The sequence below is a fragment of the Leuciscus leuciscus genome, assembly GCF_965113295.1.
Source record: "Leuciscus leuciscus genome assembly, chromosome: 21".
In the NCBI taxonomy this organism is placed as follows: domain Eukaryota; kingdom Metazoa; phylum Chordata; class Actinopteri; order Cypriniformes; family Leuciscidae; genus Leuciscus; species Leuciscus leuciscus.
In genome coordinates this window covers 23,146,799-23,174,431 of record NC_138745.1, presented here as the reverse complement: position 1 = coordinate 23,174,431, position 27,633 = coordinate 23,146,799, and the positions used below count along the sequence as shown (strand labels likewise).

Sequence of the window (27,633 nt, the reverse complement as noted above, 5' to 3'; positions counted from 1 at the left end):
ACCGTTGACTGAATATAACATGACAAAGCTCATTTCTTAAGATATATTAAAGTAAAAAAAAATAAAATAAAAAATATAATAAAATCCCAAACAAAACAACAACATGGCATTCTCTAAATCCTTGTAATGCGTTTTACAAAGACATTATAAAGAAACAAAGAACAAATGTTTTCATAGGTCTTAATATTTTATTTATTCATTTGATTTTTCAAAACTATTTTTTCATAATAAATCTTCACTTTGAGGTCATCAAAGAATTGTCACAATAAAAACAAAAGAAGGTATTATAGAAAAATTGTACACAAATAAAAAAAAAACACACAAAAACAAAAAGCAACATTTTATTCAGAATGTCATATAGTTTATACCTCTTGTACATTCCACACAGTACAAGATAGCAGAGAGGAGAATGTTTGCAAACACTTTTGAAGGGTTGTTTTCTCTATCTTTGTGCTTTTTTAGCTTTAGTCCAATACTCAGTTTTGGGGGGGCTGAATTCATTTGTTACTTTTTGAGATTATGATATTGTCTCTCGGTAGACTTGGAGTCCTAAATACCATGCATAATTTGTTTGGTCACTAAGACAAGCAAAAGGATATTGCTTAAACAGTCCAAAATCTTATTTTCCATATGTCTGTTTGCTTTCCAAAACCTATACTCATACTCTTGTCTTTTAATGTGGACACAACAGCAAAAAAAAAAAAAAAAGTTAAAAAATTAACAAAAAAAAAGGAGTATGTCAAAAATAACAGATGTTGGAGATGCACATAAAGGAGGGAAAATAAAATCTGTATAGCTAATGGCAGAAACGGTTCTATCGCTATAGCAACACATTAACATTTAATTTTCAGTTTTTCATTTGTTTTCGCCTTGGTTTTTTCTAAAAAAAAAAAAAAAAAAAAAAAGTTTGAAGAGCAGGTATACTGTAGTTGGCATCATCTATATAACAGGCTATAAAACACCACTTCAGCCACAGTCCAGAGAGCACACAGATAGTCTTTGCACCGTATATAAACATGTAATAAGATACTTTACGTGCATGGAGTTTTTCCTCAATCTATCCCGAATGGCCCCGGTATTCCTCGTCATCATCAGCGTCATCTGTCATCGTTTTGACAAACATACAAACAGAAGAAAATCCAACAACCTTTAGACGTGGATTGATATTTAAGGCCTCCACAATTCTCTGACACCTAAGTTTCTGTCCACCGAATGGAAATCAGTTCGGATCCTGCTAAGGAGCGGTCTTTTCTCATCCAAACGTGCAATACTGCCATCAGAAAAGGGAGTCAAGTACTTTGGCTGATTTAACAATCATAGGTAGCATCTCATTTGTAAGTCCTTCATTCCTTTTCCATCCGTCCCATCGGTGAATGTCTGTTTGGATTGTTGCAGATGGTTTTTCTGGCTTTTAGAGGGAAAATGTTCCGGCAACACATATACAGGCAACATAATATGAAATACACTTAATTCTAACCAGCGGCCCTGTGTCTCAGCGATCCACAGCTGGAGTGACTATGTGGAGTCTTCTTGCACAGTACCATTTCATTTTGTACACACTTTTCAGTAAAGTTCTGGTGTGCTTGGTTATAAAGTATGTTTTGTCGTTGTTAGTAACAGTATATTGTGCCTTAGTTCAAACTAAGACTTTGTCTTTTCGATTTTTTTTTCTCAATTACTATACACAGGTGGATCTCCCCTCCCCTTTTGCGTGAGTTCGTAGCACAGGATCTGTGGGTGGGTTGTAAGGGGGTAGGGGGGGAGAAAGTCTGTGAGATCAGACGTAGTACTCCTTGTCCTTGTTCTTTTTATCTTTTTTATTTTTGGGCACGCCAATGGGCTTTTCTTTGACAGCGGCTCCGTTGGGCTGCGTGGCAGAATTACTAATATAGTTACGGCTCTCGTCCACATGGTATGAGCCCTCATCGCGGTTTCGGTATTTGTACATGGCATAGAGCAGGATAAGAATGCAGAGGGCAGCGGCCGCGACGATGCCTACAACCATGCCAGTGGTGCTGCTGGACTCCCGAATCACCTCCGGGCTGGGGTAACCCTTGGCCTCGGGCAGCGGAGGGTGAGCTGTGGACACACAGAATGGTAGAAAGAGAGAGAGAGGCCATTCATTAAAGCAACAGGGCTATCCATTTACCTCTATATTTCCTAATATTCAACATCATCCATGGCAACTGTATATTAGTCTGCTCACTTGGGTAATTGAAACCGGCACTACTCATGTCTAATATTACACTACGGACTCACTCTCTCTGGTTTCATACAAATGCAAATGGAACTATCTTGCATTTCAATTATCAATTTGTAGTGAAAATGAAATACTGAAGTATTGAAGCCAACAATTCACCCAATGCATTTTCTAATCTAAATGCATCGTAAAAAGCTTATTTTGAACAATTTATCATGTTGCATTTTTTAAAATGAGTTTTGACTTAATTTTGAATCCAAATGTCATAACTCAGTCTTCCTTTAGAATGACAGACTTCTCTTTGGTGATGTATGCAGGACTTCTCCAATCATTTAGTGTTTATTTTATTTAATTTATTTGTGTTATTTTTTTTACAATTGACTGCAAGCTCGCATTCAGATATTTCTCCATTCAATCAGCAACTGATGGATAGATCCATGTCTGCACCCTACATTTTTTTATTATTCGATAATGTTTCACTCTGATGTACGTCACAATATGGAAGAAAGAATGCTACTTCCATTAAATCATCTTTAATATTACTGTAATATTGCTGCTAGGCAAGCGGCAACCTCCCTATCTCTCTCTTGAAACCAACACGGAAGTGAATTAAACGGCAATTCATCAACTGGCCGCTTGAGGCTGGCTGCAAAAGTGAGTCAAATCTGCATCTCCCCCATGTTAAAATGCCCAACTTTACAGCAGAAAAAAACATGTTTACAGCCTGGAGCAAAAAGTGGCTTTGGTCTATACATCTAATTTTGCCCTTCATGACAACTGTGAGGGGGGTGAATTTTTTTATAACTCATCCGTATAAATTATATTAAGCCTTAAATTTCTGTATAATTAAGGGTGTGTCCACTTTTGAGTGACAGGTGGATTCCCGCTGCTGTGGTCATTAGTCATCATTAGCCGTTTGTCTGCTGTCTGTTAGCCGTCACATTACCTCAGCTCATTGTCTGACTGTAAAAAGCGCTGCCAAGATGGCGACGGTCGGCCACGCCCACTTTAGGCTTCAAAAACGGTCTTCACAAACCTACAGGTGACGTCACGGACACTACGTCCATTTTTTTTTTTTACAGTCTATGCTGCTAGGCCAATAGTTTTGTATACTAATGGACATTTTTTATTTTATATCAAGATATGGAGGTTAAATTATTATAATAATTTCAACTCACAGTATTTCATGTCCATGTCTTTACTGTGTGTTGGGATCATTTATTACCTTGTCTGGGTCTATTTTGCAATAACATGCAGATTAGTGTACATTGCCCCTTTCTTAAAAACCATCCAAGTAATTGTTCCGATCGGTTAATTTACTAGTTTTCTCTACTGTAATGTCAACATTGCAGCTTCTTTCCCAACAGTAATAGAATTATTCAGTTTTAAGCCAACGAAAAAATACTAAGAGGGTTGAAACTAGAAAGAACTTGAAAGAAACCCAAAAATCAATATATCTTTGCCAAATTGATTCCTCTCCTGACGAGATGAGATATCCCACTGAGAAACTGCTTCACAGCACCGTATAGCCACTTCAGTAAACAGGATATAAACCACAATAACAACACTCAACCTTGCAATATATGTATGTACTGCTGCTGAACGGAAAAACTTGTTCTGTAAGCTTGTGCTTACACACTTTGCTTATCAAACCGCCACAAAACACATCTGGCTGACACAGATAGAGCGATCAGAATGGATATGTCGCGCATTTTCCATGAGCCGTGACCAGTGAGTGAACCTCGCATCCTGGCTATTTATTCCTGGCAGGGAGAATGACGTGGTGGGTGGAATAGTTTGTTCTGATTTATGTCTCTGGGAGAGGGGACAGTAACTGCGAGACAGTGCGACTTCAGGCTGAGTGTAAACAACACCTGTGACAATGCCGTTTACAGTTTCGGTCCGATCCGCTGCAACTCGCAGGTGCAGGAAAGGAGATGACAAAATACAGCAGGGAATTATGGATGGCGACCTCTGCTCACACATCTGTTTTTAGAAATGTCGCGTGGAAGGAGGACACAGTTTGAGGAGCTGTAACATCATTTATCTGAGACCTTTCAGCTTTGGCCAACATTTTATGTTTCTGCTTTTTTTCTGTGCTTATTAGCAAGATCTTTGCATGATTTGTCAGCATATTTTTTTCATTATGTCATGCACATGCTTTCATTGCTCTATGTATAATATGAATGCTGCATAGGCCACTAGCTGCTGTAACTAAGCCAGCTGAACGAATCCAGATTGGGTTAACCTTTGTGCTTCATTTTTCATGTCGAAAGTGGTTTGTGCAGTCGACTGAGTAGCCAGGATTTCTCTGAATGGAGAAATAGGAAAAGCAGTATGTGCTACGCAAGCATGCTCGCTGGCCTTTTCTGAAATTAAATCTCAACGAAATACGCCAGGTCTCACAATAAGTGATCATGAGAAAAATGATCAAAAATACAGATTTAGCCTATGTAACGATCTATAAAACGGGTAAAAAATGAAATAATGTGAGCTAAAATTATACAGAAGCACAAAGAATTTTGATAGGCACAAGTTTAAGTTTGTTTAATATAATGACCTATTTAAAAACTCATCTAAGAAATGAGCTCCCTCTGTGCCTGAAAGAAAATTAAAATACTATATTTACAGCACATACACAGGGTAAAGGATTTAATGAAGTAATAATGTCTGTTTAAAGAGGCAAAGGCAGATTTTACAAACATATATTTCGGCACGCACTGTGAACACTTTGATAAATGAGCACATAAGCAACAATGCAACTCAGGTAACAGTGTTTCATAACCGGCAACAAGATCATAAAAGCCCTTTCAAGTTAATCTGAGCTCCTGTTCGAACCAGCTGCGACAACCGCCGAACGCGCTAGATTTTGTCAGTCGCTCGGTTTCTATTTCTGCACCATAGCGCTGGATTATTGAACATCAAACATGGATGAGCCTAGGAGAGGTTGTTTTTTGAAGTTGAGAAACCTCAGATATTTAAAATCCCTCAAGATCCACAAGAAACACCATAAAATGGATGCTACCCGAAGACGCATCATGGAAGTGGCGAAAATACAAGATGTATTCTAGGTTTGACGCTCTTCTGCTCGCCCTCGCTGTTCTGATTGGCTGTGGTTTTGTTGGGTTGAATTCTCACATTCAGTGTGGGCAGAAAAATGACTTTTCGCTGGAATCTCGTCGCGGATGTCACGGCGGACACATTATTTCCCAGACTGTTTTCATTTTTCTGGTGTACAATGTGTCCGCTTGGCTGGATATATGAGAAATTATGCCATTTGGTATTTTAAACTCTTTTTTTTTTTTGTGAAAGTGTTTGGTAAAATGTTAAATATAATGATTGTTTTTTCCAAAATTATAGTGATGGCCACTACACAAAGTAATTTTCCTTTCTTTTAACTTGTACAGACTGTGTACACGCATGTGTGCTTGTTCTTTTAACTAGTAAAATAATCTTGCATGGAGTGGTTTCAAACAGAACAATGAAAAATGGAGAACATTTTTGGTGGAAAAGAACATGTGAACAGTAATAATATAAAAGAAAGATGACTAACCTAACCCACCTGAACTTGGGTCGCAAGGGTCAATGTCCTCATCGTCACTGGGACATTCTGCCGACGCTACCAGAAGATCATCCTGTACCAAAGAGACATAAAACAGATAGAGGGTTAGTCAAAAACACCTTGTAGGATCATTACAGTTTTATAGGGCTGCTGTGTCATCTAAGGCCTCATGCTGCGAGAGAGAGAGAGGAACGAAAAGGAAATGTCCTTTCCACGTCCACTCTGACATCTCTCACAGGTCCTCTGAGCTTTGACTCTCAGGTGCGATCAAAGGTGTCCTAACCGTAAAAGGCCACAACTTTTCCACAAAAACGACCCTTTCTGTAGATTACAACATGCCAAATCGTCTTATAGTACAGTCTTGAGAGACTTCCACATCAAGGCAGTTGGAAATATCGATCAGAGCAGCACAAACACACATACACACACACAAAGATTTCACAAATCCCCTGACGAATAGAATTTTGCCGGCAGTTGCTTTATAAAGACTGTCAACGCAGAAACATGGTGCGAGGAGCATCAAATCCGCTCACATCCGTCCGTCCCGCTGGAAAACAATCTCATCAAACGTGCCTTTTAATCTGAAATAAAGCCATAGGAAGCACTTCTACAGACAAGCCATATCAAGAACAATGCACGGCGCTGAGACGCGCACAACAACACATTCTGAAGAAAATCTTGCCTCTGCTCCTGTGATGGTTCCGAAGGGAAAGAAAGCCATGTTGAGATTTCACGGTTTGAATCCCAAAGATGGTATCCGACAGTGGTTTAATAGCTCAGAAAGTCTCTCCGTGCAGGAATTCTCCATCAACTATGCAAAAAGGCAGCGAGCTCGACGTTCCTCTCAGCGCTACGGCAGAAAATTCCATCTGACGATGTCGCTTTGGTGGCATCCATTTAGTGTCTTCACACTTCTCTCTCTCTCTCTGCAATTAGCCAGAGTGTGTATACATTTGCCAGCTGGCCAAACGTGTACACGCATGTGTGCTTGTCCCAATAGAAAAGCAGGGCTGAGTGTGTGTGCGCGCACAGGGAGGAAAGACATCGATTTGTCTCTCTGAGCTCACACAGTCTGCCCACAGGCTGCGGGGCAATGCCCACGCCAATCAGGACCTTTCACCATCATCACAGCCATGCGGACCACACGAAACAACACGGAAAGAGAGAGAGAGGGAGAAGAAAGGGAGAGGAAAGTGGGAGTGGGAGGGCACCCTGTACAGTTGTTTCAAAGTGGTTGCCATAACCACATGGTTGCCATTTTCCTTGCAGCGATATCTGTTCAACTCCCAGCTCTAAAACACCCTGCAAGTAGGTCAGTGCGGGTGAATAATTTAGATCCCTGACGTTACAGTGCTGGTTTGTGTGCTGCTGCTGCTGCTGGAAGGCTGGATGTGTTGCAACAGGAGTGCACAACCGAGCCCTTGCTAAAGGCCGGCAGCGGTAACTGTCCGACTCTAGAGAGAGAAAGGATAATAACGCAGAGATCCTGGGAGCCTACGCTGGATGAAGTCATCTATGCCACGCCGTCTCTCATTCTGTGACCTGACATGATGTATAAAAGACTGCAACTTATCATGGACCCTGAGATTAGAAATCAACCGAAATGTGGTTACGTGTCTGATAAAAGGGCTTAATAATGCATAGGCTTGAGCATGAGACGCAACTTAGACTCAGCGTTCTCTTCATTGACATGACCACTGAGAGAAAGGAAGGAGTTCTAGAAGAGGGATGAACGCGTGGTTTAGCGGTTAAAGATGTAGAGAGGTAACTGAAAGATGGTCCACAAGTGAAGATCCATGAGGTTTCACCATTGTGCCTGAATAATCATCCCAAGTTGTAAGTAAAGCTTGGCGATATAGGTTCGGGATTAGAAAGATTTTGAAGTGTATGAAAGTCTCTTCTCTCTCATATATATATACTCCAGTCTTCAGAGTCAGATTTGCTGATTTGGTGCTCGAGAAATATTTCTTATTATCAATTTTGAAAACAGTTGTGCAGCTTAATATTTGTTTTCTTCTTTGGTGTATTATTGTAGTCTTCTTTGATGAAGAGAAAGTATAGCTGTTTTAAAAGCATCTCGAATGTAATAATGTCAATAGCAAAAACACAGAGTCTGTGAATTAGTTAAAACTATCCATTTTGTATTCATATTTGGCTACAATTACTCTTTAGGTTGCAACAATGATAACAATATATATCCAATATATGTGTAATATAGATAGAATATGATAAAAAGGCATAAACTGATATATCGTTCAGCCCTAACTGTATGAAAGGGAAAGGAATCTGTTTGAATGACTATATGCCATTGTGACTGGCGGCTTTACATGAACATGCTCCACCCAAACCTTTGTTTAGATCTCTATTTGAATTCATCTCACACAGCTGAGCTCCAGAAACCATCCTTCTCTTTCCTCTTTTGGAAACACTGCCCCTCAGCAAAGTGTCAAAACTCGGATAAGTCCTCAGATGTGGCGTTACACAAGCGCTTGAGCATGAGGCTGTTTTCTGCAGAAAAGTCACATATGACTAAGACTGAGCCTTCAGCATCCATCTGCCTGAGCTCGGCGCTCTCCTCCATCCACTGCCCACTCAACAGCTGTGCTGAGGCGGACAGAAGCGGCCTACATTATAACTGGCCATTTTCCTCAGAGCATGTCAAACAGGCTGGGTGTGCTATCAGACCATCATTTGCACACACACACACTCACATACACAGTGTTAGACTCCCTGTTTTGCTTGCTCTTAATTACTGCACTGCCAACAGGCACAATAAGTGACAGAGTGCCAAAATAGGCGGGGAGAGAGGAGGGTGAGAGAGACGACGCACACTTCACCTGTGAACACAGAGGGGGACCCAGCTGTGCCCTAATGAGAAAGGAGTTGCCTCAACTCAAACACACACTTTTCAAACTCCACCTCCATTCATCCCTCTCCAATTATCTCTCAGCTGCCAGACTGATCTACAGAGACAGACTAGAGCCAGCTGTACATGCCCTGGATAAGAGAGGCACAAGGAGTGGGTGGAACTGACCTACTGACCTCTCCAACCATAAACTTATTACATTATGTAAGTAGGATTCAAAATGTATTTCTTAAGTCAGCTAATTTTGCAGCCATGAATTTTATGTAATGGCTATGAAAATGCATTGCATTATATATATATATATATATATATATATATATATATATATATATATATATATATATATATATATATATATATATATAGTAGCCTGTGACCAACATTCCACAGGCCACAATCAACAACCTAGATCAACTCTATGCGAAGGAGATGTGTTGCACTGCGTGAAGCAAATGGTGGTCACACCAGATACTGACTTGGTTTTCTGTACACACACAATAACTGAACACGCTGAATAAAAAGCTTTCCATTGATGTATGGTTTGTTAGGATAGGACGATATTTGGCCGAGATACAACTATTTGAAAATCTGGAATCTGAGGGTGCAAAAAAATCTAATCATGGAGAAAATCACCTTTAAAGTTGTCCATTTATGTTCGCGATTTTGCTGCATCCACTCACAAAAATATTTTTTTTTTATATATTTACGGTAGGAAATGTACAAAATATCTTCATGGAACATGATCTTTACTTAATATCCTAAAGATTTTTGGCATAAAAGAAAAATCGATAATTTTGACCCATACAATGTATTGTTTGCTGTTGCCACAAATAGACCCGTGCGACTGGTTTTGTGGTCATATTTTATATATATATATGTACACACACACACATATTAAATAAACAGACTTATGTTAGAATCGATTAATCATGCACGATTAATCAACTTGACGGCACTATATATATATATATATATAACATCATATATTATCTTCCAGAGAAATTTTTGGTGCTCATATTTGGCTTTTTCTCTTACTTTAAGACTCTCTAACAGGCCTGTTGTGTAAAACCATTCCCTCAATTTCCAATTTCCTATGGAAGCTTGTTTCCATCATGAAATAAAAAGAATTAAAAGATTTGACTTAAATTTATTTTTTAATTGTGACTATAACTTGCAATTGTAGGTTTATATCATGCAATTCTTACCTAAAAAATAAATAAAAATAATAATAATAATTCAGTGGCGGAATAAAGCTTCCTAACTTCTCAATTCCTTGTTATTGTAATAATTTGCACTCAAAAACCAATATAAGTTTTACAGCCAGTCTGAGCTCAGACACTCACATTCACCTCTATCTTTCCATCTCTTTCAGTCATGAAGATTCTAGTATTCCACCAAGAATACGAATATCTCAGAACAGTGCACCGTCTATTGTTGTTGCCATGGTGACATGAAGATTCAGCCTGTTCAAAATGATAGGAAATAAAAACCGAATCGCCTCGGTGGCTCAGCTGGGACCTGCAAAGCAAACCATTGATTTCTCGCTATCTGTTTTTCTTCTTCTTTTTCTCCATATTCCTTTCCCCCAGCCAGAGTGAAAGAAAGAAAGGGTGAGGGAAAGCACAAGAACATTAAAGTCTGCCAGCTAACTTAGCAGCCTGCTAATGAAGTGTGAATATTCATAGAGAGGTCCTGGTGCTAAATGCAGCCTCACTTCGCTGAGAGCTGTGTGTTTAAAATACCGAGAGCTCATACAATGAATAAAAAATGGCCACTGATGCACTGCAGTATTCTCTAACAAGAACGGTTGAACAAAACAAAAAACAGAAATCACAGGAAACACAATAGAGATACGCCTGCTAGTTTACAACTAGCATGTACAGGAATATATAGAGCTGGCCCACAGGGCCTCCATATGCGCTCACTGACATTCTGTACAAGAGATTCAACTTTTTAAAGATTCAAAAGGGCTAAAACAACACAATCTGACGTGCAGGTTGAATCTCTCCATTTTCCATCTTCAAATGCCGTACTAAGATGAATAATAGAGAACCCAGACCTTTCATGGAAGATGGAAATCAAGATGGCTTCCTGTGCAATTATTCACATATCGATCAAGAATGATTATCTTTTAGGTATTATATTGTTTCAGCACATTCAAAAGCTTTACAATATCATGGTTAATTATAACACTTAATTAATAATCTTTATTAAAGTCAACATGAAATCAAAATGAACCTGATTTATTTTTTATTTCATGTTTCTGGTCATATTGTGAACGCCACATTGGTGCATTTTATTCCAAAGGAAAAAATTGTTTGTCTTCATATATTTTAATCAAATGTTTGATACCATTAACTAATAGTCAATTAGTTATTTAGACACTGTTTTAGCAAACTCATTCAGTCCGTTTACAATTTTGGTTTACAACTTTTCGTGGTCCAGTCAGTTCCAGATGGATAAAATCAAGTCTCGTCCTACTTTTTTTCTCGCTTACTATCATGTTTCACATAGAAATATGAAAAATTGTTTAAGTAAAATGGCAATACACATTGACTTTAAAAATAATTTGAACAATTAAAAGCCTTATTAAATTAGAATTTTAAGTTAAGTATAACTGTGTTCTATATTATCTGCAAAGAAAAAAAAAAGAAATATAAAAAAACAGGCAAATGCATCAAGACTGACCGAGAAGTTCTCAAAGTACACTTGACTCACTCTGAGAAGACATGTGAGTCACTAGTAGCCATTACAAGCAACTCTCAGGGGTCATCCAAGTGGGAATAAATAAATCTGATCATACACGCTGCCCACAGACAGAACACGCTGTTACAGACTAAAGCTCTAGATCTTAAACAAAGAGAGAGAGAGGGGGCAACCTGCCGACTTCACAATACACACACACACTTGTTCAACTTTACAGCTTGATCTTCACATACTTTTAATGATGGGGAGAAAAAATTAGATGCAGATGAAAAAAGGACAATACAAACAACAGCATCAATGGGCAGTCGAGATGACCGGAGGAAGCGTCTAGTTAAGGATGAAAAGAAAACCGGCATGCCATGAACGACTCTGGAAACGCGAACTCGCTGCAACAGATGTGGACATCGGCGACGAATGGCGCCAGCCTCGTGCATGCTCACAAAAGCACTGCAACTTTTTGTTCTTTTCCCGTAACTCCCTCACTGCTGCCCCAATTCTCTTTTCTCTCTGTCTCTCTTTCTCTCTCTCTCTCTCTCTCTCTCTCACTCGCTCTACGTGCAGAGCGCTGCAGACAAATGGTGCATGCCTCTTTCACTGCATGGATATGACAACATCAAAGACTCTGCATGCGATGATGGCTGGATGGAGAAGGACCGTGAGAAAGAGAGACTACCTGGGATGAGGAACAATGCCACCTCGCATCCATGATGGCAGCCTGGCTACACTGTCTGCTTCCTCTATACAGATTTGCTTTTCTGTTAAGGTGAGAGTTTGTCCTCTCCCCCTCTCTGATCTCCCCGTCCCTGCTCCTAGAGCAATAAAAAAGCCCCACACCAGTAAAAAAGTCCGCTCTGTCAGATCAAAAGTGATGACTGGAGAAGTCCTACTTTGGTAAGCAGATAGGGATGATAAATTGTCTGTGCATCAGGAGAGACTATGAGTGCCTTCTACAGACTAGAAGAGAGAGAGAGAGGGAGGGAAGGCGTAAGCAAGGGAGAAGAGAAAACGAGAAAGATACACACGGATAGAGGCGGGAGGGAGAGAGGGAAAATACGGTACGACTGCAAGCCGATCACCTGACTCGTTTCAGCCAATCGCCATCGCCGCTCAGCTTGAGGTTGCTAAGGGTTTGCTCAGTTGGAGATATTTTATTATAGCATTTTTTAGAAAGAGATTGATGTGTGTATGTGGAGAGGAGGGGGGTTGCACACCTTCAGCCCTGCCATGAAACTCCACAGAGACACAACCCACAACCTAACATCAAACACACATGCACACACTCAAAATACATCTCTCCACAGCGAGAGAGCGAATGTTACACAACGGATGGCAAAAAGCTCCACGTTTTCATCTCCACTGGCCCTCCTGCTCCTCTGGGACCTCGGGTTATTCGATTCCATCTAAATGCCTCCGCCAGCTAAACTAACCAGCGTGAACGCTCATTTCAATAGCATTCAAATGCGTGCTTTGGGCACGTAGACGCCCACTGAGAAAGGAGGGGTGGAACAGATAAAGAGAGATACGCGGTAGGCGTCTGTTTTTCGCACCATGGTCAGTCTCAGAGGACTTTATTTGTCCCCTGCGTCTGCAGAATCTGCACACGGCCACCAAACGCAGCTATACATTATGAATGTGACAGAATTTATAAAAAAGGAACATAAATGAGCTAAGGTCTAGACGACGACATGATAGGTGGGAATATCTGGTTTATCATGAAGACTATCCAAGCAACATAAAAAATCCTTTGTGAGTTAAGAGGGTCATCAATACCCAAAAGCACACAAATTAACAAACGTTTACAATATCTAACACCTCCAGAGAGAGAGACAGAGAGACAGAGAGACAGAAAAAAAAAGAAGCCCAGGAAAAGTAGCTGCAGCAGCAGTCCATTTTATTACTCGCTTTGTGCCAGCTCAAAGAAACGTATTGATTGACTGATTTAAGCGGTCAGTGTAAATGAGCACTGGGACAACAGTGTATGCAGAGCAAGTCACAGGATCCATTAATTGGACAGAAGTGGGGGGAGAAAAAGCACAGGAATCTGGACCAGTTTAAACCCATCCGTGCAGAACATTGTCCTGCCCTCATGATGCAACAGAATGAAACGAGTTGGTACCTCATTATAGAGTACATGTGAATCTTGATGCTGGACTGTTGTATTTTGGGAATTGTGACACACATAGATCACAAATATATGCACATCTAATTGAGGTCATTTAAATAATAAAGCTAATTATAATTACTACTAGCACTGGGTAATACACATCAGATATTCTGGCAATATTTCTGGTGATAAAAAAATAAGCAACATTATGCTATTTTATTTGACTACTTTGCGACTGACCCTTTTCACATTTCCGGGTTTCTCAGAAGCGGAAGTCGTCCTAGTTGGGTAATCTTCTATAGCGGTGAATGAGAGAAAACATTAAATATATTATTTGTGTTTCCATTTGCTCAAATAGCTAAAGAAAAAATCCACAACAGTGTTTTCACAACTTTCAACGGCAGTCAGAAGAGAGAAAGATGAACATTTTACCATCACTCCCATAGCCGCTATATTATAAACAACCTTACAGCAGCGTACATTTTTTTGTAATTTGATGCAAAGGTAATATGATACTAAGTATAATGTTATAAACGTACAATACATGAAACATTTGAATATATATATATATTATTATTTTTATATTTTTTTATATATATATTTCTGGATTTTCGATGCTGATTAAACGCGTTAAAAAGCATCTGTGAAAAGGGTCCATTGATTTGATTCATTTTCTTGAATCAGTTCAAAATACCAGTTTCAATGAATTAACTAAAAACTGTAACTTTACCTACGGGTGTCTATGTTTCCATCAACTTGTCAATCGAATTATCTGAAGTTCGGTAAAAAAAATCATGCGAATAAAGCTGGTGAAAGTGTGTTTCCATCAAACGGCTTTAAAGCGAATAAAAACCTGTGCGTAATGACGTCACATGCTGTTTTGCGATCAAATTGGTATATCGAATTGATTTGAGACATTTTAAGGTGTTTCCATTCATTTTCGCACTGAATCGCACAACATTCAAGCAAACATTTGCGAATAAAGTTTTGCTAGACAAAATGGATCGCGCCATCTACCAACAAATGATCAATATTGCACAAGTTGTAATAGTGCAGAGTCCTGCACGGGTCCATTTTTGGAGACCCGCCCCCGACCGTACCCGCAAAGTTCAGCACCAGATCTGACCCGTGCCCGCGATAAATCGCACACAAGCTAAAATCATTCCATTTAAAGTGCTTTATTTTTTATCTTGCACCTCTCTCAACATCACAATAGCCTCATGAATGGGCTAATGAGCGCAAAAGTGCGCTTTGTTTTGGGCCATTCAAGTAGCTACCTCCAGTTCACGCGCGGGTGCCTCTCCGTGTCCTGATTATTGCCTGCTATATTTAGCTCTTATTTATTAAATCCAGGAAAATGGTTGATTAAACATTGATTAAAATTAAGATACAATTAATACAAACGAAATTCACTTTAAAGAAAGTCTTTCTACAAAAACAAACTTAATAAAGTGGTCAAAATCATGTCTGCCCACTCCATTTGTCTCCCGATATTCGGGATCATCTTATCTTATTCATGCATTTTTCACTTTTCATATAATCAACATTAAATATAAAAAAAAAAAATTATAATAATAATAAAAAAAAAAAAAAAAAAAATATATATATATATATATATTTATATTATTTTATTTAAAAATGAATATGAAACTAAATCGTTTTTTAATGACTGGGCTACAACACATAGGCTTATTAGCCTGCCCTACAATCATTGAATATTATTTTGCTTGATTGATTTTTATTTAAAAGAAAGAGCGTAGCCTACACAATACTTAGGCCTACTAAAATATAATTAATATTATTTTATTGCATTTGTATTAGTTGTTTGAAGAGTAAAAAATAAATAAAAAAATCGGTCGATCTTAACGCAAGTTTACAACCGGCCAGTCGGTCGGACTAAAAGGGGGAAAAAATGAATTGGGTCGGTCCTAAATTGACAGGATCGGTCGGGTAACGGCAAACAAGAATATTTTTAAGGATGCCCAAAACACATATTTGCGAGTGTGTAATGGCAATTTAGACATATACATATTGCACATATTTTTCATCCGCTACCCGCCCGCAAGGAGTTCATTATCCGCCCGCATCCCCGCCTGTGAATTAGGAATGTCACAAACAATCCACCCGTTTTAGCCACTTTTATGCGGGTACCCAAACCATTGCAGGACTCTAGGTGCTTATGTGACAGCTGATAGCGACATTATTTGACTATTATAGATTTTTGCTATAATAGCCGTTTTATTTTTCTGTTAAATTAAATTCAAAAAGTATCTCGTCTCCTCGTTTGTCCACTTTGTTGACACCGGCCATGTGTGCAAACCAGACAGTATATAATGGGTGCAAACTGGGTGGAAAATAACTAAAACTTCTTCTTTTGTGGCGGGTTATACCCATAAAATGAGCTAAAACTTAATCGCAATCCATTATTTATTCAGCAAATAACGTTTCCATCAGCGTTTATCGCATAAACCGTACATCGATCAAGATAAAATCCGATGAGACCGACCGTATTTCATTTTAGTCGATATTCAAGAAATTCAATCGAATTTTACTGTTTCCATAAGGCATTTTTCATTCGATATCACATAATTCGGATAAAAACGTGTTGATGGAAACACAGCAGTGTTACTTTATAAAAACGGGTGACTTTTACATTTTTTAATGTCACATTCTGTAATATTTGAATTGTTTTATTTAATATCGATTATTTTCTCATCCAGTTTTTTTAGTTGAGTGCACCATTTCAAATCATAAAGGTAAAAGAAAACAAATGTAACCAATTTTCAAATGCAATTTCAATATATATTTCCACTATGCAAGAACTGATTTGTAATGACACCAGGACCACATACTGTAAACACATTACAGTAATTCAGAATATTTTCACCAAGAGAGAAGAGAAAAAAAAAGCCCTATTTTGCATCTGATGGATTCAAATCCACTCAGCACCAACACAGGGCATCTATAAACGCACCACTCTCACGTGGCACACGCCCACGCTGCCATTTTCTAGGCAGAAAAGTGGCGCTTCACTGCCCTCTGCCCATCTCTAGATCTAAAAGATACCCCGGGGTGTTTAATGACATGCACAGCTCACATAGGAAATGCTCATTTATTATTTAAAGCCCAGCATATAGTCTATGGCCCGCCACAGCAAGATGTCCCTGTAGATCAGAATAAACACACGGGTTCCTGCCATGCCAAATCCCATTGAGCCAAACACCACGGCCACAGATGTGAAGGGATATCAGAAACACAGCATCAAAAACAAGACAGAACAGCCAAATATCCACATATAAACATGGTGATACAGGTAAAATGCAGAGAAAGTATACTTTAGAGAAGAAAAAAACAAAGAGGAAGAGTGGGACAGAGGGTAAAGAAGATAATAAAAAAGCTGTCACTTCTGAACATCAGTCGTGAGGGTGGTAGTCACAAAGGAAATCAACTTCTGATAGAAATATTAAACATCTCATCTGTCAGTCACAAGCAGACGGTGCATGCATGTGTTTTTCTAAGCATGTTGGGCTCCTTTGAGACGACCTCAGTTGTTTGTTTGTTTCGGCTGCTGTTTGAACAGAAACGAGTAAAACACGATGCTTGGCTTTCTATCATTAAGACTTCTTTTTAAAAAAAAATGCTGTGAGCGGCAGTGAGCCAGTGTCAAACAATAGCAAAACCAGTTTATCTGAGGATAATCCAAACTCCACACGTCATTTTAAGATTAAGCATGCTCACAGAGCAGATCTGAAGCCATTAAATGAAAAAACTGGTCATGCAAAGTTAACAAAATCATTCCAAAGACTACAGAACTCATTTACATTACACACACATTTGCTGTATCACAAGCAAATCAATTGGTCTGCATGAAATATTATTTCCTTCTGAGCCATTCATTTGTAAACCATTTGTACAATAAAAATGATCTCTATTATCTACAACGCCTTTATCTTCAAAGGCGACGCTGACAATCTGGGACTCAAAATCTCATTTAAAGCTGGGAATGAAATGAAAGTTTTATGATTTTGAAATTTAAAACAAAGCAATAATATGTAAAACGAAACAGAACATTTAAAATTCATCACTACAGCTCACTAATCAAATAATAATTACACGGGTCAATTATCGACAATTTTTTTTTCTTATCTCTTCGTTTATTCAAAAATATATAAAAAATGCAATTCATACATAAAATGAACATAAAATTAATTTTAATCTTTTTTGGTTATTCAGATTGTAAAATTTATGAAATAGTTAATGTTAGGAATTAACTAACAGATATCGCCGTATTTCATCAGTTGATTGATTACATTAAGAATTGGAAACCTTTTTTTGTATTATACATTTCTGAAATGTTATGTTTAAATATGCAAACGAGTCATTATCTAATTAAATCTGCAATAATTGGCATACATTTCTAGAAAAAAAAAAAATCGGAACGTTGGATAAAGCCAGGTTCAAAAGTTTTTTTTTTTTTTTTTTTGCCATATTAGAGTCAAAGGTTTCTACAGAGGGGGTTTTGGATATCTCTTTTATCACTCCATAAATCAGAAAATACGGTCAACAGCCAGAAAAAAATATATTTAAAAAAAAATGTAAGGAATACAAATCTGACAAATAAGTGAACAAACCCCTCAATAAAAACCTTCAGAATATAGATAGGAATAAAACTGTAATGTTTGGTGAATGTAAGTGCTGCTGAAGTGGAGATTTCTGACTGGCAGGAGAAAAAACAAATTTTTAGAAAACGTCCGAAAAGGGTTAAAGATATATACTGTAATTGAAATCTACAGACACAAATATATAAAGTGCAAGATACACTTAACTCTTTCCGCACCAGTGGTTTAAAAAAAAAGTTCATTCATTCGGTAAACATTAGGCAGTTTTGATTTATTTGCTGTTTAAAGCTCCAAAATGTAATATTTTTTCACCACAAGAGGGCGCAGTTTCCAACAATAACAGAGGCGAAGCTTGATGACGCTATGAAGGAGGTGACGATGGGAGATGTCGTTTTTAATGTGTTTTCACTATCTAGCGATGTATCTAAATGGAATTAATGAATCATGATCACGGATAAGGTAATTTATTCGTTTTTGTATTACCTGTATGTCTGATCGTATTATTTTATGTCATCATAATTAATGAACTGCAAGGAACGGGAAATGTTATGCTATATTATTACAGGCATGTGGTGTAATTCATATCTATTAAAATCATCTTTACTGTAACTATTATGTTACTTGTACAATATATTTTTTTATTTGCTTACCTGTCTATCAATACACTCGCGAGAGCAGAGTCTCTGTCAAGTCCAAGATTGTCGCGCAGCTCTCTCCATCTCGAAAACGCCTGGCCGATATTTATCCGGGTTTTATTCCTCCGTTTTTTTGTCACACAGTCTGCGTGTATCCGAATATGGACGCTTTCGTTTTGTTGGCACTTCAATACTCGCCAAAGAGAAATCGTGATCCATAACAGCTAGAATCATGAGCCAGGACAAAACCACTGTGAGGCAACGGAGGGGGACTCAAAATGTTTCTAATCATATTTTGCATTTGTATTGTTTAACTAGTACTTTCACAAACATTTAGGCCTATATAAAGTATATATTATGTAATTAATTTTACACATGCTTTTAATGATATTTTTTACCGACCCCCTTGCGATTTCCGCCTGTGCAACTCCATATGATGGACGATTTTATAAGTTGTTAATAAGCACAGTTAAAGAAAGACGGAAAGATTCATGTCGCTGCCAGAAGCTAGAACAGTGAACGGGGCTTGAGAGCGTGTTGTGAGTGAGGGCGCGGGTGCAGCCTCCGTGTTGCCAGATCCACCTATTATACGTCTTTTTGGACTCGTTTTTCCAAAAAGTGGTGGAATATCACATGGTCCACACCGGGGAAAAAAAGGATAGTGCGGACATTGCGTCACTGAGAGGCGACATTTCTTTTCCGGGACGGACAGTTATTTAAAATCGGAATTTCTCTGAAATAAAAAATCTTTGGAGACTTTTGAGATATTGTAAGTACACAACTGGAGGAAATATATCACACTGTACAAGTTATTTCCGGAAATTTTATTACAAAATTGTTACATATTGGACCTTTAATGTTTGTGATTGCGCTATTTTACATATGCATATGATTACATATGATATCTCTTGTTTCTGCTTTTTCTTCACATGTCTTTTGATCAGGAGATTCAGTACTCTTTCAGAAGATACCTAATAGCACCCCCATACTGTATAACAGTAAAAACACGGAAAGCCGGAAAATTCCGTCAATGGCGGGGAAAGAGTTAAAAGTGTATTTTGGAGCTTTTCTTTCCACTAGTCAAAAAAAAAAAAAAAAAACTCTCTATGAAAAGCCCAAAAACTCAAAATTGACACATGCATGAAAAAAAAAGTTTTTGCCTGTAGTGTCTCACCTTAATGATATTTGGGGGGAAAAAACGGAAAATATATTTGAAAACATTTGGAAATAATAATGTAAAAAAGTAATAAATTACATTACAATTTTATTAAATCATTAGGTGAATAAATTGAATATTTTCTTGAACATTTTTCAAAATCATTTACAAGCCAACATACATTGGTACAATAAAAACCATACATTTTGTAAAACTTGATTTTTCCCTTCCTTTTAAAAGATTTTCCTTATCTTTATGTATGTCACTCACCCATATTATATTATATAATCAAATAATAATTCATGTAAATTTTTCAGCTAGTTTAATTCACAAACTTTTCATACAGATTGAACAATTACGTATCTATGCAGCTAACTATTCCTTAGCGCGCTGCACAGCAATTTTCACGCTCTCAAGTGACACTTAAATTCCTTCAGCCCTTCTTCCAGATCTCGGCTAATTCGAGGATGTTTAAGGGGGAGACCTCGGCGGACACTCTGGAAAAGTGTTAAGAAGATGGAGAGCCCAAGAAGTTCCATTAGCTCTTATTACAGAGAGCTCTCCGGTCTAATGGCCGCCCCCCATCTAATGGGCATCACAAAGGCCTGTAATCAAAGAACCACAAACTCCTCTTTGATTTCATATCCCTCTCAATCCAGCTTTTATCATTAATTAGATATTAAAAATCCATCTTAAAAAAATGAAGCGGCTGATTTGGACAGCGCAGCTGTGCAGAGAAAGAGAGAAAGCGGTTGTAATGGATGATAATGGAGCGCAGATGGCGCAAACTTAGAGAGTGGCGTAGACACCGCTGTGCTGAGAAGAGAGGAGTCTCATATTTCCATGGCAACATTTACCATCATTGTCGGTGTGCGGAGGGCGGCAAGCCCACCATTTTGTAATGCAATCCCACAGACGAGGCCATGATAAGCCAACCTCGCAATCGGGCGCTAATAGATCGAAATATGTTATTGCACAACTATCACTTTCACACAACGTGCCTGGAGTGCCCTTGAGCAGGGAGGTAATTTAATATGCAGTGCCAGAATCAGTTTTAACCATATCAAATTACGATTTTATTGTTGTGGAGGCTAAATCACAGTGTGTAAAGTCACGCACGAGGAGACGGGACTGAACTGGCCTTGGCAAGCCTGTCAATCACGCGGCTCAGCCTCCTGCTCTGACATGTAATTACAGTGCCACCGTAATTAGAGCTCACTGTCAGAGCCCTGAATGATGAGAGAACCAGACCGACCGGAGAGAAGTAGTAAAGGAGAAAAGCATGTCCACCTACTGCTCATCTACCCTACTGATTTCTCCCCTTTATGGCCCCGTTCCATTTGCCTGTGGGTTCTTCTCTCTGTTCACACAGGCTTATTGACTGACTCCAGTCTCCCAGCATCCCCCAGCACTCGGTCTCATCCTGAGCCACAGCACATCCACAAAAGAAATGGGCCAATCACTTTATGTCTGAAAGCAATTGAACTATGCCGGGCCGAAACCCTTTGTCGGTTCGATAATGTGCGATTCAGCCGCGGGCACGTCTTTAAGTGTCCTGGTCTTAGACTCGAGGCCTCTTTTGCTTGAAAGAGCACGGAGTTCAGTTTAAACCGGCCTCGTTGCTGTCTGGGTCACTTATTGAAATGCCACTTATAATGTTTTGGATGGTAAAAGAGAAACTGAGCGAGTGTACGTGAGAGGAATAGAGAGAATAGCTGAGAGTAATGATGTAGACAGCCAATTACAGCACAGAGCTAAAACACAACACACTGACCCAGACAACACACAGCCTGTCTGCTTCAATCTGATTGCACCAATCGGTTCCTACACTTACACGGAGCCAATGAATCCTCATGACTTCTTCCATCTTCCATGGCCTTTCAAGTTGTTTATGGTTACTGGATAAATCATTCAAAGCCAGACCTATTCGCTAATAAATCATTTAGACCAATTTATGAAGTGAAGAAGCATTTGCTTAAAGACCGCACAGCATAACTAGCATAACATGTTTCATTACATTAGAAATTTCCAAGCCTGGAAAACACAATTTTGAAGGTGCTCTCAGCACCTCATTTTTCCTCATTCAAAACATTTTATACACAAATAACAAACAAATATTACTTTGTTCCAGCCCAATACTCACACTTGTGGTCTTGACCACTTGAGAGCGCGTGTATGCGACAGGAAGTAAGTGCACAAGACTGTCCCAAGTCAGAAAAACACCCTTAACGCACACTAAATCCACGTTGGAGCCGTATTTGAGGCTAAGCATATTCCATCATTCATCAAGTTCAGGTACTCACGTGTGCCAAAGTCATTAGAAACTTTACATTTAAATTAATTTGATAAATGAATTGCAATTTGGTAGTACATTTTAGTATTGGTACAGAGATGAGTATATTTTGTAGAACATTTTTACAAAGGCAACTGCTTTTTATCATTTAATTAGAAGCACCACAATTAATTTGTGCCATCTGTTAAATAGGGACTACTGAATAGACATTTAGAAGTGCCAAGTAATGAAATTAAAAATGTGTTAAAGCTCTGTAAAAAAAAAAAAAAAAAAAAAAAAACAAGAAAAACAAGTGTGTAATCAAAATTTCTACGCACACTTATGGTCTTCACACCCACTGAACACTTGGGCTAAATACACGGTAACCCACCTGTTCTTAGACAATTTTACTTGTGGAATTAAGCAATCACGTTTGAATGTTAACAGTGCATTTTTACTAGGGCTGGAACCATGGTTCATGTGACTGATTACATCGATTACGCACAGTTTATGTTCATCCCTAATCCCCTATCATGTTTCACACAAAACAAAACACTAGAGAAAATGCTAATGGCTATTATGGAAGTGACGCTTAATGGGTTAGTTCACCCAAAAATGAAAATTCTGTCTTTAATTACTCACCCTCATGTCGTTCCAAACCCCTAAGACTTTCATTCATCTTCGGAACACAAATGAAGATTTTTTTGATGAAATCTGAGAGTTTTGGACACTCCATTGACGGCTATGCAACTACCATTCTGATACTTAAAAAAGTTCATAAAGTATGGAAGTAGAATAATGTCAAATGTTTTTGAAATAAAAAGCCTGTTGAATTGCACTACTTGAAAAAAAATAGGCATTGCATTAACCATGCTTGCATTTTAATGCATTGTATTTTTAGTGCTTACATTTTTATGGGCTGAAATTCAACATGGTTGAATATTTAAGCTGTGAATATTTCAATTAAAAACATTTCAAACACCTTTTCATTATTAAAAATTCAATAATCCATATTCACCTTTCATATTTCACTTCCAAAATATTCAAACTGTTTAAAAATACAACCAATAATATTCAACAGGCAATTTTCGGTCCATTTTATTTCGCTTTGCAAATTCGCTTCCACAAATTCAGTGGTTCAAATTCGACAGTAAATTCAACATTGACGTCCAGGAACTGCAGGAAAAGCAGTAGATTGCCGAGCATACTCTCCATCTGCTGTTAGTCTACCTCACCATCAGATGGTGCAAAAGCGCTTGTTGTTGACGAAGACATTCATTCATAAAATGAAAATGATTATCTGTGTCAGTATATGCGGAAAAGATGATAAACACACAAAAGCTGTGTTTATGTTTCATTCAATAACTTCATTGTTACTTTCCCTGTGTATTCTACATGTCATCAGCTTTCTCTACCATGAACAGGATTATAATCGGTTTCCCTCAATACCTCATACTCAAGGATTTCCCTTCCGTTGATAGTGATAAGAAAGACCAATCTTGCACCTTATTAGGGAAGTAGGCTGTAGGCTATTATAGGCTACACTACAGGCAAGAATATGGACTCAGAATATGAACTTAACGCTTAAAGTTTCATGCTGAGCGTTTCGTGATATACTGGCATAAAATCAACACATACATACATATATATACATATATATATATATATATATATATATAGTATGCATACGTGTATTGCATTAGCTTAAACTGTCACAGCACTTGCATATTGTCCTCCTATTGTTAGTTTAACTGTAAATCGCTTTGGATAAAAGCGTCTGCTAAATGACTAAATGTAAAAATTGGCTTGACATTGGACATTCGCACATTTAGGGACCGTCTCTAAAGTTGCATACAACATTGGCATACACGTTTCTAACTTCAATAGCAAACTTAAATTTATTTGAATAAATATAACAAATCCAAAGGGTGCGCATTATGCCTGACACTAAATGAACACTTTACAGTAGGTTTTATGACTGTAAGTCGTTCTATTCAAATGCTATCGGAGTTAGAAACGTGTATACCAAAGTCGTATACACTTTAGAGACGGTCCCTAAATGTGCGAATGTCCAACATCAAAAGCCATCTGTATGCCAGTCTATCACTGGGAAACGCTCAGCATTAAGCTTTGCGCGTTATTCTGAGTCCATCTGCTTGCCTGCGAGTTTGGTCTTTTACATCACTGTAGTCCATTAAGCTACGTTAAGCGTTGTATATGTCCAGCAGGGGAATCCTTAAGTATTGAGGGAAACCCTAATAGCCTGCATGCAGCACATCGCCACAATATAAAGTTAAGGCAACTAAACAACCAAGAGAAATATATGTCAACCTAAAAAATGTAACATTGGATCTGTACATCCGCATCGGGGAATAACATTATAATCTCGTTCACGGTAGAGAAAGATGCATGTAGGCTAGGCAGGTAAAGTAACCGTGAAGACACTGAATTTAACATAAAACAGCCGTCATAATAATCACAAATACACTTACATTGCTGTACATTTTTTTTATGAATGAATGACTTGTTCTAACTGTTGCTGGTCTTCAACACGCGCTTTTGCACCATCTGATGGTGAGGTCGACTAACAGCAGATGGAGAGTATGCTCGGCAATCTACTGCTTTTCCTGCAGTTCCTGGACGTCAATGTTGATAACTGTCGAATTTGAACCACTGAATTTGTGGAAGCGAATTTGCAAAGCGAAATAAAATGGACCGAAAATTGCCTGTTGAATATTATAGGTTGTATTTTTAAACAGTTTGAATATTTTGGAAGTGAAATATGAAAGGTGAATATGGATTATTGAATTTTTAATAATTAAAAGGTGTTTGAAATGTTTTTAATTGAAATATTCACAGCTTAAATATTCAACCATGTTGAATTTCAGCCCATAAAAATGTAAGCACTAAAAATACAATGCATTAAAATGCAAGCATGGTTAATGCAATGCCTATTTTTTTTCAAGTAGTGCAATTCAACAGGCTTTTTATTTCAAAAACATTTGACATTATTATACTTCCATATAAAGAGATCGTAAAACTAATCCATATGAATTGAGCAGTTAAGTCCAAATTCTCTAAAGAGACATGATCGCTTTATATGATGAACAGATTTATTTTAGGCTTTTATTCACGCAGAAACATTTATCAACTCACACATCAGCTCAAGCATGTTTGTTTGACATGTGAGAACCAATGAGGTTCATTCTCGTGTTACGCAACACTTCTGCAATAACCAACGAGGTTTGTTCTCACGTGTCAAGCAGATTGGGTTGAGCTTCTGTTTATGTTCGCTGATCAATATTTATATGTGTTTTTATCAATGTTTAGCTGTCTATAGAGGGAAAGAAAACATTCAGATTTAATCAAAAATATCTTAATTTGTGTTCTGAAAATGAACGAAAGTCTTACGGGTTTGGAACGACATGAGGGTGAGTAATTACTGACAGAATATTTGGGTGAACTATCCCTTTAATATAAGCCTGCACACTTTCAGGACTCGCATTCAGCAACAGTATTAAAAAAAGTTTTATCACAACTGACAGTGTGTTATTAAATAAGTCCAATCGAAGCATGAATTCATCCATCAGATATTTTAAGGACATTAAGCGCTTACTAACCGAGTGCAGAGTGTAGGTTTGAGCCGCGCGCCTCACAGCACGGCGGATCTGCGGATGAACGCAAATCATTTCTCCATCTCTGTGAGTAAATTAAACTCATAATGCTTATACAGTTCACTGTGGCTCTCACATTATATGACGTAGCAGACAACTAGTTGTCCACGGTTCCATTCATTCAGCGCAGGTTTGTCGAGAATGCGGTTGTGAGTCCTGAAAATGTGCAAGTGTCAGTTCAGACGCTACCATAATAGCCATTAGCATATGATCTAGAGTTTTGTTTTGTGTGAAACATGACAGGGGATTAGGGATGAACATAAACAGTGCGTAATTCACGTAATCAATTACGTCGACGCGTCATTCCAGCCCTAATTTTCACAATGGCAACGTTAACTGAAAACTTTTGCTGTTCCATGATAAGTCCAAAACGACTGCCATAAACATAATCATTGAGTGCATCTTCCCAGTTGATTCTAAGTTTGTCATGAACGAAATAACCCTAGTGTTTTCCAATCCATGTCACATTCCGACAAGGAAGAAAATAATACATCAAACACTCAGCATCAGCTTTCACAGGATCTTGAACTAGAATAAAGTGGCCGCTGACCTGTGGAGTTGTGGTCTGCTTGCCCTGGCGGTTGGATGCAGTTGTAGTGGTGATGTCGGTGATGGAGGGCGACGTTTCTGAGCGGTTGCCCGTTGCGGAGGCGCTGGACTGGGGCGTAATAGAAGAGGAGGGCATATCTCCCACCAGCCGGGCGCTACCCTCCACACGCACGTTGGGGTCGCCCTCGGCAGCCATGTTAAGCACTTTTAGGCCATTGTAGTAAAGCCCTGAGAGCTGGCCCTGGAAGGGCCGACTGCCCTTCTCCCAGCCTCCAATCTTTATGGTGGTCTGACTGTTGAAGATGGTGAGCTGCCGACCTGCCGGAGAAGAACGTTACAGAAAATACAAGAGTGTTCAACGTCCCGCTCCCCCACGCCGTAGAGACGCACACATACACATGCACACGCTACAAACATAGACGCGCACACGCACGCACGCACACGAGAAAACAGAACTGATGGAAGTCCTGATGGTAAAACACACAACAACCGTAACCTTATTTTCCCTGGGGATTATGAAGCAATAAATTACACTAATGCTAACAGCAACACTGGTAATTTATCGACTGTAATTTAATGGCTGCTGTTGGCACAAAGTAAATAAATGAAGGGGATGAGAAAGCTGGGTCCCAAAAAAAATCAATGGGACTTTGCTAAAAGGACAATCAAATACATACTAAGATGAGAGAAAAAATATTCTGTATCTATAAAAACAAATTTCCCCTTTTACGTGAGAAAATTACTTTTATTCTTTTAATAATACAGTCGTTTATTGCAAATTACAAAGCCTGTATGCACAGGTCTAGTAAATTTTATTGAGATTGCCTTTCAGCAAGGGCAATGGCAATTAAAATTAATTAGACTGAAATAAGGTTTATGTGAGAATGGCTTTACAGCTACATGACACATTACAAATGATTCATCATGGTTATAATTCCATTGAAAAGGGAAAGCAAGAAAACAAGCATACTTGAAAACAAATCACTTTGAACGATTCAATTTGTTACATACATTGCAGCATGCATTCAAGTCTTTTCCCTTCTTGTGTGTTTAACTTGCTTGTTAAAGGGACTTCATATCTGATGCCAATAATCATTGAAGCTATTTAAGAGACATTTGCTTTGGGTTTTTAACTGTCCACTTTAGCAGTTTCCAAAAGAAATATGTTTAGCATGACAAGTAGATATGTATAAATAAATTAAATAGTGTGTACATCACTATGAATTCAAATGGACATACTTTAATTAGTCATTTAGATTATTACAGCTGGACAATAACATTATTTAAATA

At 38.3% G+C, this 27,633-nt stretch overlaps 1 protein-coding gene across 17 annotated transcripts in view; it reads right to left on the bottom strand.

Annotated features, from left to right (window-relative positions):
* Positions 1 to 886: 886 nt before the first annotated feature.
* nrxn1a (neurexin 1a) overlaps positions 887 to 27,633 on the bottom strand; it is a 180,328-nt gene continuing 153,581 nt past the window's right edge. For 15 of the 17 annotated variants that reach the window (XM_082151709.1, XM_082151711.1, XM_082151719.1 and 12 more), the window contains 3 exons: positions 26,345 to 26,661; positions 5,754 to 5,835; positions 887 to 2,079 (listed from right to left, as the gene is read on the bottom strand). In XM_082151709.1, coding sequence (XP_082007835.1) covers positions 1,778 to 2,079; positions 5,754 to 5,835; positions 26,345 to 26,661 — 701 coding nt within the window. In that variant the 3' untranslated portion in view covers positions 887 to 1,777. The remainder of the gene's footprint in view (positions 2,080 to 5,753; positions 5,836 to 26,344; positions 26,662 to 27,633) is intronic. The other 2 variants (XM_082151718.1, XM_082151721.1) reach the window with 1 other exon arrangement.